Source organism: Idiotropiscis lumnitzeri, chromosome 4 (genome assembly GCF_059441095.1).
Source record: "Idiotropiscis lumnitzeri isolate Australia: NSW breed Sydney's pygmy pipehorse chromosome 4, RoL_Ilum_1.0, whole genome shotgun sequence".
Lineage (NCBI taxonomy): Eukaryota > Metazoa > Chordata > Actinopteri > Syngnathiformes > Syngnathidae > Idiotropiscis > Idiotropiscis lumnitzeri.
Genome location: NC_142394.1, coordinates 22,616,215 through 22,630,033, shown reverse-complemented (window position 1 = coordinate 22,630,033; position 13,819 = coordinate 22,616,215). Strand labels below are relative to the sequence as shown.

Below are 13,819 nucleotides of genomic sequence, written 5' to 3'. Positions count from 1 at the left end.
GCTCAAATGAATGGCTACCAAAGCAGTAGGACTTGTACTTATATATTTATCCATGAGTCGTATGTTTGTGTGCGTGTGTGTTTTCTTTTGCCGCGGAAAAGTCCTTGCGTGCGGCACTCTGTTGTGTAAACCGATACATCCCAATCGCTGCCTCTCCACTCACCTGTTCGTTGTTTTCCAATGGCCAGATTGAAGAACAGATCATTGGCAAAGCAACAGCGCAGCCACTTGTCTGCTGTGGCGCTAAAGCAGCAGCAATGAGCCGCTTATAATTAGCCGTGCTTTTACACCAGCGCCCTGTTTAATGAACCTGTCTGATGCATCCACTTTTCCGAAAATGATCTGCAATCAACACTGAAATAACACCTTGTCCAATCTTCTGGCGAAATGAAATAGCAGCAACAAAAGAAAGACATAATTATGCTCCACTACACCTGCGTTTGAAAAACGGACCCTGCGATAGTTGTGAGGAGAAAATTAAAGAGTGCTGCTTGAATTGGCAAAAGGAGGAAGAGTGAAGCTCTTTGCACGACTCCAAAAATAGCGTTGTTAGGTGCTGGGTGCGCTTGTCTCCATGGTGACGGGGAGCGCAGTCCTCTTGGAGCTATTGGTGTCTTGTGATGGTGGGAGAGGACCTACTCAAACGCACACGCACAAGCAAGAACAAGGGTTTGATCCTCGTTATCGTGCCTTCCCTCAGCTAGAACAAAGTCAGGAAGAGCAAATTAGATCCCATTATAGTCCATCAATTTAGTTTAAAAAAAAGTACAAAAAGTCTGCTGTGGGGGCTAGGTTCTTGGGGAAGTGGCTGTGAGACAGGCCAAAAATCCAGATAGGAGTATTCACCCTAGTCCCCCGTATTTAACGTATATTACGTTGATCTATTGTCACGTTCCTATTTTGTGTCAAATCCAAATCTCTATATAAAAGGTGTGGGCAAACTACGGCCCGGGGGCCACATGCGGCCCGTTAAACGTTTAAATCCGGCCCGCCAAATTTAAAAAAAATGAAATGAATGAATAAACCTTATTGGTGTTTTATTTTCTAAATACTGTGTTTTTTCAAAGACATATATATTGTTGTAATCCTTTTGTTCACTTTCATTTAAAATGTTTTTTTTTTTTTTCTCCGATGAGGTGAGGTTACCAAAACACTCCATCCATCTGCTCCTGGTCTGGCCCCTCTGTCAAATTTTAGAACCCATTGTGGCCCGCCAAACAAAAAGTTTGCCCACCCGTGCTATATACAGTACTGAGTATACTATTTAAATATGTTGTGGCATATAAAATAGAAGGAGCACATAAACACAAAGTGGTTTTGAGATTTTCAGGAAATAGCTCAGGAGCTGTTCCATAGAAAGAAATCACACGTTTGTGAATTTCAAACCATATATATGTGTGGGTTTCTCCATACATAGAAATGAAGACGACAACTTTTAAAGAAGCTTACTCGAAGAGAATGGATGGCTAGAATACGTATGCCTGTACTTTGTGAGTTTATTGCTCCACCAAATGAAAGTTGTCAAGGTATGGAACACGAGACAGGCTTCGGCAATCAACCCGACCATGTGTCCTTCAGCACCCCTCCCTCGGCAATCTCTGCTCTGGCAAAGGTCAGCGTGTCGTTAGAGGCGCGCACCGGCTCCTCTCCTTCAGGGTTCTCAGGTGTTTTCCAGGAACCAGGAAGTAATTGGGCTCCCCGTCTTGAGATTGAGCTGCTGGTAATCCAAGTGAACTGAAGAGGACTGATTGTGAGCGTGTATGTGTTGCAACATGAGCGGAGTCACCTCAGTGAGGAGGAGGGCATTTATAAAAAGACTCCTCGTTGAGAGATGTTGACAAGTTACGCGTCTGAAGGAAGAGAAAATTGGAGAAAACATGTTTCCACTCTTATGGGAAGGTCGATTTCTTACACAGTAGATTGGAACAGTCTAAAAAACAGAGTTAAAAAAATTACTCACGGTTTGTTTTGATTCAAGGCTCAGTTAATATAAAAATTCAAATTTCAAATAATTTAAAGAATAATCTATATAATAATAATATATATAATAATATAATAATTCAATGCAGTGTGTCCCCATACTTTTGTCTGCCTACTTTTTTTTTTTTTTCAAGCCTTCCCTCAATTCCATTTACCTCACAATTGTGCAATCGTGTTGTGTCGTGACCGCCGCGGTGCTGCGCCATCAGGAGCAATCAGGTCTTGGTATCTTGCTCTTGTCCAGGAGAGTGGAAAGGCCAACGGGTATCGAAACCTCTCAGCTCCCCAAGAGTTGACAAGCCAATGCAGTTTGTGGGTGTCTGCACGGTTCAAGCGATAAGCATGAACGTAATGGCCCATCTAAAAGCTTCTGCAGTGCACTTTGCTCAGAGGTGTCCTAAGACAGAGACCATTGTAAGGACATGCTGTGACTTACAGCTCAACTGATAGGCGAAGTGGGAATGAGCAATGGAACGTATATAGTTTTGAGTTTAAATTAAAAAAAATTTTAAAAAAGGGCGAAATTTTTTTTTTCAGCGCTAACATTTGATGATTATATAATAAGTAAACATTCTAGACTTTGTTTGGACAAATGAAAAAAAAATCTGTGCAAATTAATTGGCAAACGCATCCCATTCTTTCAACACTGTTTCATTGGTTATTTCATATAAAAAAATACGTCAAACCAATTCCACTAATATTCATGATCAAAAATTGATTATGTCCATCGCTGCTGAGAATTGAATTATTTTGATTGTGTAAATCATACAAAATAGGAGAGGGAGTTCCACAGGGACCTGTCACATATTCAATTTTTTACACTGCAATTAAAAAAAATCATATTAATAAAATCTCTATGAATTAATTTTTTATTGAAATATTGCCTTTATTAAATTCATAGAAATTTATTTGAAAGTAAAATATCGTGATGGTGATGTGGAGGGGTTGTTGTATCAAAATCTTTTTTGTGGTGATAGTCCACATTAAAAATAAAAGGGAAGTTTCAGGAAAATATTGAGGCTTCAATAAAATATAATCACAACATTTTTGTACCCGTTTCTACTAAATTGTGATAACTATTATCACATTTTAACCATGTGTTAAAAAAAATTACCTATTTTTTTTCCGTGCCGTGAGGAAGAACATATTGAAACAAGTTTAATTTAATGTTAATTTTTAACATTTGCTTAGCTTTATTGCAAATCGTCAAAATCGTAGTGTGAGGTTTCCATCACATTTGCCATATTTCACATCTCACGTCCAAGATGTTCTTGGCCCTAAGTCAACGTGTTATAGTTATATTATCATTTTTGTGTGTGTGTTCACAGGCATTGTTTTGTAGTTGTTTTCTTTTGTGTGTGTGTGTGTGTGTGTTTTCCAAAACAAAGTCAAACTCCTGGTGCGACTGTTATATCACTGCTGAAAGCAGCACTGTTTAGGACCGTATCCAAAAAAGAACCCACAGCAGCGAAGTTGCACTGTTTGTTGTCTGCTTTAGCAAAGACTATTGGTCGTTTTTTTTGGTTGCCTCTATTCAGCTCTCGGGTTCCCTGCCAGCATTTTATGGAGCACAGACGCTCTTATACAACACAAGGCAGATATTAATTAGATGTACCTCATTGACCAGAGAGGCTGCCGCTGCTGTCGGCTCTCTCAGCCGCACGGTTCACACTCCATGTGACACAGACCTTGTACGCCATGCCTATGCGCTTCAGTGTTTAAAGAGAATTTGCAATTTCTTTATTGCGTTTATTTTTCACAAGATTGGTAGTCATGTTGGGAATATGCGAACAGAACATAAAGAGCAAAATAAATGGTACATGCAAGCATGAGAATGTTGAAGTTTTAGGAGATCCGTTTACATTCAGGGTCATAAACCAGCGACATGTAATAAAGCTTTTAATGGTGCCTTTTAAAGCATGAGTAAGCAATAGTTGTATTAGCGTTAGCCTCAGGCCTGTGAAGTGTAATTTGATTTTATACTGCTATTGTAAATCCGGATTGAGTGCAGTGATTGCATGTTTGTTGAAATGAGTTTGATACCTTCTCGCTACTGAACTACACAAGAAGGTTTTTTTTTTTTATGGGTGAAGACATGCTCCGTTTACTTGCTGGTGAGAAGCCGATAGTTTACAAATGTCAAGCTAAGAGAAATAGGAGTAGTAAAAACGTGCTTACGGGTCTTGATATAAACAGTCAAGATATAACCTTGAGCTATGTATTAAATAAAAAATGGATTTCCTGCATTTTGTATTGTGCGTCCCCCGCCCCCATCTAATTTTAAAAGCAGGATTTCTTCATTCTTTTTTTTCTGAATAGAATATAAAATTCTAATTTGGTTGTATTAGTTGTTAAAGGATTAATACCACCTGAAGTGTAAACTTGGTCATGGTTTTATTGCTATCAATGGCGGGCTGTAAAGCTCTGCTGGCCTAACATAATCAAGAAAAAAATGATCATATTCGCCACATTAATGTCATTTTATATCCTAGCATCGTCATTTTTTGGTGAGAGTTTTTATCCAATCAGAATTCCACTAGCTCGTGTTGCCATGCAGGTTTCACAATTCCAGTAGCAGGCACTTCAGGCATTTCTTCTGTCAAAGCCTAAGACGTTTCTGATTTGATAGACAGTTGCGATAGCCAATCAGATCACGAGTCGGTTACTGTGAGCCTTCTCGCTAGTCTTACGCGGAAGGCGATGAACGCGTTTTGTGATATGACAACTCACTCGTGAGGGGGCAGCGCTACGCGGAATCAACACACCCAAAAGTCGCAACTGGCGACCGTTCCAAAATTAAACTATATTCTTGCTTTTTAAATCACAATGGCCGAAGGAGGGAAAAGTGTGGATAAATTGAAGATACACTTGCGAAGCCATTTTCAAGACGGACCTTACAAGAGAAGCTAGGGCTGCTAGGTCGTCCAACACTCAATACTGTGTAAGTGTTCGTCTGTATATTATTTATCCAGCCGTCAGGTGTCATAAATGATGGTATTATTAGGGGGATTTATTCAAGTAGGACGAAGTAGGAGTTCACTGAAGGCTCAAGTGTGAAATGCACGACCCGCCACCGATCGCTATTAATGCTTGATGTCCATTACACGTTTTCTATTTGACCTTGCTTGTGTTTTTCCCTCCAGCCATGTTCAACCTTATTCCGGTGGGTCTGCGAGTGGTGGCCATCCAGGGGGTGCAGACCAAACTCTACCTGGCTATGAACAGCGAGGGCTACTTGTACACGTCGGTGAGTGTCTGGCCAAATGCGCCGGAGTTTGTGTGTGATCACATTCATTTGTTGATGGGGGTGAAAACAGGTTGCGTTCAAGGACATCTGCTGCTGGCGTCAACTGGAGTTGCGTTCGAACAGTTTTACGAACTAACATACTGTACGTCATGAAGGACGCACAGATGGACTTGATTGTGCGTCGGGCTGTTAAATGTCGTCTGCCGTTATTAGCGCCGCCATGCTAATGAGATCAGACGTTCCATGCTCAGACTGTGTTGGCGTTTGGGCCTCGAACAACTTGGCAGCTGTTGTGTGTTATCGTAAACAATGTTAAAGAGGCCAAAGTGGAATGTCGCATATACATTTCTATTGCGTTAACTTGGATAAGGGAATGCTCTTCAACTGGTTAGCAGACCATACATTAGTCATTATAGTTAATGAAAACGGACGTAAAATAATTAAAATATTAAAATAATTAAAATTGATGAAACGTTTTCAGTAACGAAATAACCTAAAAGCAAAAATGCGTTTAAACATTTTAAAACCAACTTGAAACTATATTTAAGTTTCTAAAAATAACTAAAACAAAATATATTTACAGTCAGCATGAGTGCAGACTGCGGACGGCCGCCAACAACAACAATCTGCAATTTTGCTATTTTCGCAGGAAACACAATTTGCATTCACAGGCCGCATATAATGATGTGCCCGGCCAGATCTGGTCCATAGGCCTTGAGTTTGACACCTGTGCTTTATGGGCTGTCTTTTTTAGAAAATATTTGGAATTAAATGAGTTAATAGGTGTGGTGATCGGTTGATTATTTAGATCAAATGAAGTACTGTGATTTCGACTTTAAAAACAATGTGAATAGTTTGCTTGGCACTAAGGCAGCCCTTACTTGTAATGAAACGTGCGACCTTATGAATAAATCAGTCGCAGGCCATTGAGAAGAGCGTCAGGCTGGCGGGCTGCGCACCCCGGGGGCATGCAGACGAGACACAAACAGGCACTTGACAGACAATCCTCGCAGTCAAATTAGTAAAGATTGTTCCACACGACTAAAGGTCTCACTTGACAGCGTCAATCTTTTATTGAAACAAACGCGTTTAGCCAAGCTTGTTTTGTTTTCATTCTTTTTGCAGGAAATGGTTGCCTTCAGGGCTCCCACTCCCCTGACCTTCTCGCTCTTAAGTGTAAATGCAATTTGGCTTCTAACAGTCATTCGATTAGAGTCACTTCAATTTAAAAGTTAAATGTTGTACAAGTAAAGCAATTAAACCCAAGGTAGTGCAAAGCATCTGCGAGCTGATGGCAGTGCACTATTTTTATTAAAGACGTTACAATTGCTTGACAAATTAGCACACCTGTGGGGAAAATATTAGACTAATTGCTATAGACTACACTATCTGAACCCCCTCCCACATATTTACACACGGTGTTTATATCTCAGAACTCCAGGAGTCTACGGTTCCCAGTGAGTGAGATTAAATAATGTGTGCTGAAAAAAATAAAATGCATCATAATATAAGATTGATGAGATGAAAATCTAAATTACAAGCAATAATGTCCAAGAATGTTTTTTTTTTTTTTTTGCTTTCATTCATTTGACTATGAAGTCGTTTTATAAATGTCATTAAATACAGTGGTGCTTTGAGATATGAGCTGTCGGTCAGCATTTTATTATTATTTTTTTAAAACAGACAATTGTGTATTCAAAACAACATGGCTCGACCTTAGGAAAGTTCGCTTAGCTCATGCTAAAAAAAACAATTCAAAATGCCATAGACAGGCTAATGAATAGCATTAACGTGGATGTGTAGCAACTGATATTTAAACACAAATGGGGAATCCGCACAGCACTGTGGCTTACCGACTTGCTTATAGTAGTTGTGAAACTCTTCTTTATTTGTCTGCATAGTCATTATACTGCCCCTGCTGGCCAAGTCTCATCATGATTCTTAAACTCTTTTATTCTTTACTTTGTACTTAATATCTGAATATGTTTTTACAAAATACACTATCAGAGTGTAATTTCCCTTACTAAAAACACAATTTTTTTTTCCATGTTCTAATTTATCGTATGCACTTAAATTACACAAGGCATATACATTAACTCCGCCATTCATGAGTTGGATCCTACTTATGAATGATTTTCGGAGTTCTGCAGGGTTCTATGTGAATAACTTCACATAAGCGTAATTTTTTGGAGGCCATTTAAAATGAACAAACCTTTTAGCGTCATGCATGTTTTTTTGCACACACAGAATGTATGTAGGAATATACCTGAAGTAAATAGAGCCAAAGAGCTGGAGAACCATGAGAAGAAGACTGCATGTGTGGGAGAGGCAGAATGCACCAGTGAAAATATATTCATCCATCAGCGTCAATGTGTGGGTGAAGAAGCAGCAATTAATGTATTTCACCTTACAACTGCATTCTCAACCTTCTTGTTCTACTTTGGCAACGGGTAGATGCATGTATGAAAGAAAGAAAAACGCAAATGCACTCGATGTAGACAAGCAAGCTGATCAGGCTTAATAAGTTTGAGATCTTTCTGCAATTTTGTTCGTTTAGGTGCTAAGTGGTGCTTTGGGCCCACATATTTCACGTGGTGTTATTAAGCTCTTGTCATGTTTCAATTACACTGACTCACCGACGCGCCCGTCTCGTCTGGACTGCACGAGAAAATAAGAGTGAAGGCCCTCTGGATAGAGAGATTTGTGAGGTTACGTGGCTCAGCGTAACTGTGACGCATGCTCACTATTTGGTCGGGCCCACTTTTAAGTCGATTGCAGTTAAATATGGACGAAAACATTTGTTTGGGCCGCAAGATATATTGAGTTTTTAAAGCACGTTGTACTTAAAAAGTTCATTTAAGCATCACTTGTGGTCTTACTATTATTATTTTGCTCAGCAACATTTGGAAAGTCTAATTTTCATTTTGAGCCATTCCAAAACAGCCCCCAAAAAACAAGCAAATTCGGCCAAAATATTGCAAGAAAAGTGCAATTTCTATTTTCAGCTGTACAGAGCAACCAATATGTCGCCCCCAATTTGATGAACGTTTTAAATTGGATGATGGTTTTATTTTTACCAAAAATGGCTCATCCCATCAGTTTTAATAAACAGCGCCAATTGACAACATTAGTTTAAAGATTTAATTTTAGAGTAGATTTCAAACAGGACTTGTATGCTTGAACTTCCCCCTTTCATGATTCCATACTGTGTGTATTTAGAACTCCATAAATACAACAACTCAAATGTATTCCAAAACAAAGAGTGCATCATTGTGCTTGAGTAGCCAGGCCTTGTTTTTCCAACCTGTTAAATATGTACTTTGCTCACATGCATGCCTTTTCAACCATGCAAGCTCAATACCTTTGGTAAATAACCATTGCTGTCATGTTCCACTCCAGCGAGCTGTGTCATTTATGTGTGTGTTGACTTGAATGTGAATTGTGGATGCGTGGGTCCATTTTATTTATTTATTTATTTATTTTTAAAAGATCACTAAAATTCCATTTGAATCCTCTATATTACAGACAGGTAATTGGAAAAAAAGATACTTAGCAAGGTTTATCTTTCACTGTCTGTGAAACTAGCCATATTCATATTTTTGGCACAACAATAGTGATTTTATTTAATAGTTTTTATTTTCATTGAAATTTGCATTGATAAGTGCTACTTCCGGTTTTACCTGAATGCCTTTATTTTGAATACGAACTTCCTGTTTCGTACAGTTCACACGTAAGGTAACTTAACGAAGAGTACGGCCAAGAGTTTCATATTGAGCCTCGGAAAAACGGACATTTCTTTTACTAGCACCCCTTCCGAAGAGGCAAAAGGTGTGTAAATGATGTATAAAAGTATTTTGTGTTTGTAAATATTGAGTGTTGAATGTGAAATATGTTAGCTAAATGTGTTTTGAAATGTGTCTCAGCTCTTATGGTGAAAGGTTATACGGTTATGGATTAATGTCGCTAAAAAAAAAAAAACTCAAAATCATCAGTAAAGTCTCAAACTTGTTCGGAGGGCATGCTACAGTTTGCCTAGAATTGCACCCTTCGTTGATTCGAATGGCGCGATTGGTGTCATTTTATCTTGGAGGTGGCAGCCGAATGCACACGGGGCGTCGCTCGGCGATCGATTTGGCTCGTGTCGAGAAAAATCAGCCAAGCAGCCGATATCTCCTCCGAGGAGATCAAATCCATTATGCAAGTATTTCTCCTGCTGCTGATTGGATCTGGAAAACATTACTGGCCAGTGATTATTCCCCAGAAGGCAACATAACGAGTGCCTTACAGTGGATTTTAATTGATAGCGTTTTCTTGACAGGACCAGGACATCCACTTAACAGTTTCCTGCGAAATGCTAATTGCGTGTTCGAGCAGCACTGGCCATGCAAAAGAAACAGAAATTGTAATTGACTTAGAGTGACTCATGCTGTAAGTCTATGTTGGTGCGCCTGCAGTGGCCAACATTTGAGAAATGCCGGCGGGTGTTGATGACAACAAGCTAGAGCAGAGGGGGGAAATAAGCTGCAGCTGCCACCAATGAGAATACAGCAAGTAAGACAGAAAAGACTGAAAATGCACAACTAAAAACATTAATTGACTTTTTCAGTTTTCAGTGAAAATGCATGAGCATTTTCCCATACACGTTCTTCTGTTGCGTTTCTTTTAAATGCTCTCTCAGCCATTTGTTGGCAATCTCTGCTGGAATTTCAATTTGAAATGATATTAAAGTGTTTTAGGCATTGCGATTTGTGGTATATTTACAGTTTAAGTAAATGCAGGCAACGGATATTTGGAAGCAGCACATTTAAGCGGGAAACATTTAAAAATTCAGAGGCATATATTCTTTATCCTTTACAAAGAACAGCTAATTGGACTACTGATCCGAAGACCACCTTTTTCCTAATAAAATTCTAAATTCTAGACTGCTATTTTTCTCATTAAAAACATTTTTAATGGAATGTTGAATTCAGTGGGGAAATATTTGAGATACAAGCATCGTCACTGAAATTATGCTCTTATCCCAAGGCACCGCTGTAACACAGTGCTGTTAATGTGTCCAATGCAGCTCATCTACATGATAAATAAAGTGATTTGCCTGGCCTTGATGCAAGTTCAACAACATTTCATCATTTGGCTGCGGCCCGGCAAGACTTTTTATTTAAGCATCTAGTTGGTGTAATGGGCTCATTAAAAGTCCATCTCAACAAAGCAGACAAACCTAAGAGGGAGGGAAAGTACTTGGCTGATATTCCTACGATGGATATACCGTCCTGTCCTCCTTTAAATAATATGCCGTTGCTCCATCTGGCACTGTTGTACATTTTTTTTTCCCCCTCCGTCCACTGGCAGACTGGCCTCAGCGAACAAAAGACGGCTGAAGGCGACTCTCCTGGCTTATGTTCAAGCGAATTTCAATGTCTGTCTGTCACGGTGCTTCTCGGAATAGAAAATGGGGATCCCCCGCCATTTTGGCCCCTCCTTGTGTCAGTCGGAGCAAGTGTTTCACCCTTAGAGCCGGTCCAAAACGAACCAACCTGCCAGCAGCTCGTCTTGGCACCAATCGGGCCTGGATATGGATCTGTTTATCAGTAGACGCCTTTTTTTTTTTTTTTTGCCATGTGAAAGGAAGCAGCCAAATCCACATAAGCTAATTACTAGCGATAGAGCGGCACTACTGGCTCGAGAGCTGAGCACCCTTTTGCTGCGCTTCCAACCTCAGCTCGTGCGTGACAGAGATGGATGGATGGATGATGCCTAACATCTCCGAGAGCGAATCAGGGGATGTTGAATGGAGATGAGAAAGGGTACAGTCGGGTTTTTAAGGAATGTCACGTCATGGAGTGGAACTATAACATCAGTCAACAACAACCCAAGCAATTCTGGAAAGCAAAGGCTGCTATCACAGGTCAAAGAAAAAAAAAATAACCAGGTTGTCACCTTTCTATTGACTCTTCTAATATTTTAAAATCTGAAAATTCTACGTGATCGATATCCGGTTATAATTCCGTTCTGCCACAAGAATGGAATTTATAAATGCAGTGGAACTTCTGTTTACGAATGTAAGTCGTTCCATCACTCTGTTCGCAAACCAAAACGATATTCTCAAACCAAGGTAATGTTTCCTATTAAAAGGAGTCAAAATGGAATTAATCCATTCCAACCACAGAACAGTTCTCGTTACTTTTGTCTTTATTGTCGCCTGAGCCCTCTGCACACCCAAGACTGTTTGCAAACCAAAAATAGGATGTGAACAGAGGTGATCACTTTTCAAAGATTTGGTGCGTAAACCAAGGATTTGAAAATGAGGCTTCAAGGTGATTCGTGAACCAGTTGTTCAATTATCGGCACATAGGCCTGAAAGGACGCCCACTTGCCATTTCTTCTTTAACCCAATAGTGCCATCCAGAGGCAAGAAAAAACAACCCAACTGGTTCATGACGCAACTTTAAAGCTTCATTTTCCTATCCTGAGCGTAAAACCCAATTCTTCATCAGATTCAGGATCAAAATCAGATCGAGCAGCCGTGAACTGTCCAATGCTGCAACTGCGACATCTTTTGATATGATTTGAGTTTACCGCAGATGAATGTATGATTTGTTAATTATTGGTCAGTTTTATGCTTTATTTTGCACATTCACAGATGTGAGCATCCGTGTATTAATACCCTTTAGACACGTAAGCCCTCCAAGGGTGCAGCACAATGACATTGTTGTTCGTATCCACTCTATAGGGCGACTTCTATACTACCCTTGCTTGTAAATTATGAAGCAGTCTGTTTTTGTGAGTGTAATAATATACCACTGGTGCTGAAGCTTGGCAACGCTAACATGGCGAATGCATCAGTCCCAAAAAAAAAAAAAAAAGAGTTTTGTTGCCGCAAGGTACTCCAGAGCTAGATTTTGGCGGGCGCCATACTGCGCAAAAGTGTCTCTCCTCCCGAGAGTGCACGCTAAAACCAGATTAGACAAGTATTTGATTTTTTTTTTTTTTTATTCTTTGTCTTGTGCTATGCAAGGCCATCAAAAAACAATTATGTACTGTATCTCTTTCTCACAATTATTGTTACAAAGAAGTTTTACTTTTTTTTCACTTCACGTGTGCTAAGTTTTCCTCAACTAATAATTAATCAGAGTGTATCTTGTAGTTTTGTGGGGGAAACGTTTTGTCCCGAGTCACTTTTAAATCCAAGGAGAGTTTATATACTGTTCATGTATAATGCCAATAAGAGCACATTTACATGTTAAAAATCACATCCATGGAAATGTCATCTGAAGATAAATGATCCTGTGCTGCAGAATGTGCAATTCAGTGAGCCTGAATCATAACGAAGTAGCCATGCATAATTAACAGCTCGGAGCAAAATAAGAATGTGGTCATTATCTCCTCTGTATGTTTTATTAATGCTCATCTGTATCTGTCATTTGTGTTATCTGCGCTGTTCCGTGCTGTATTATTCTCCGCGGTAAAAGCAATGAAGATAGATTGTCAACAGGCAAAAGCCTTAATGCAAATGTGTCCCGTGTATCGTATGATGTCGCACAATTTTGCACTCTCAATTGATTGCTTTTCGGCTTTTTGTGCTCAGACAGGCTGTTAAATTGCACCACTTCCCCCCCCCTCCAGGAACACTTCACGCCAGAATGCAAATTCAAGGAGTCGGTGTTCGAGAACTACTACGTGACGTACTCCTCCATGATATACCGCCAGCAGCAGTCAGGCAGGGGCTGGTACCTCGGTCTGAACAAGGAGGGAGAAATTATGAAGGGCAACCACGTCAAGAAGAACAAGCCGGCGGCCCACTTCCTTCCAAAACCTCTGAAAGGTGACAAAATCTTCTTGTATGACATCATGTGTCGCAGTTATAAATGAAAATTAGATTAGAAATTTGGTTGTAATACTTTAGGGCCATTTTGGAGGCGCTACCGTGGTTACAGCAGTTTTGCCAAAGAAACTACCAAACTAAATACTAAACATACATTTATCCCAATAAAAATAAAAAAAATCACCCTAAAACGGTTTAGAATTACCCATGGGTGCTATAAGATGTTGACAAAGCACTAATTTTGTCTAAATGAACTCATTTCAACAGTTACTTGGCACCCAGATGCTACCTTTGTCTGAATAAATCTTTTCATTTCACTTTGAGATAGTTCCTTGGTACAACAAGCCACCACATGGCAGCAAAGCACTAATTTTGTCCCAAAAAAGTTAGTAAAATCACAATGTCGCTCCTGGGTAGCCAGATGCCACAAGTTGGTGGCAAAGCACTACTTTTAACAAAATGAACCTCCTCAACTAACTTAAACATAGTTCCTCGACACCATGATGCAACAAGATGTCAGTAAAGCGCTACCTTTGTCTAAACGAACCTCCTCAATTCACCTCAACGTACTTCCTTGGCACCAACATGCCCCATTTATATGGTTTGAGAGGCTAACAATCTGCTTATCCTAAAAGGATACGTCCATCCTGATGTAATGACCTCTATTCATCAAAAGATCAATGTTTTTGTTTTTCTTTTAACCCGGGGTCCTAAATCAACCAGTAAGTCATAAATCTAACACGACATCCTGTTTTGACATATGAAAACCT

The 13,819-nt window shown here is 39.7% G+C and overlaps 1 protein-coding gene across 4 annotated transcripts in view; it reads left to right on the top strand.

Annotated features, from left to right (window-relative positions):
- Positions 1 to 13,819, top strand: part of fgf13a (fibroblast growth factor 13a) — an 82,970-nt gene that overhangs the window by 65,164 nt on the left and 3,987 nt on the right. For all 4 annotated transcript variants that reach the window (XM_088293090.1, XM_088293092.1, XM_088293093.1 and 1 more), the window contains 2 exons: positions 5,124 to 5,227; positions 12,851 to 13,049. In XM_088293090.1, coding sequence (XP_088149216.1) covers positions 5,124 to 5,227; positions 12,851 to 13,049 — 303 coding nt within the window. The remainder of the gene's footprint in view (positions 1 to 5,123; positions 5,228 to 12,850; positions 13,050 to 13,819) is intronic.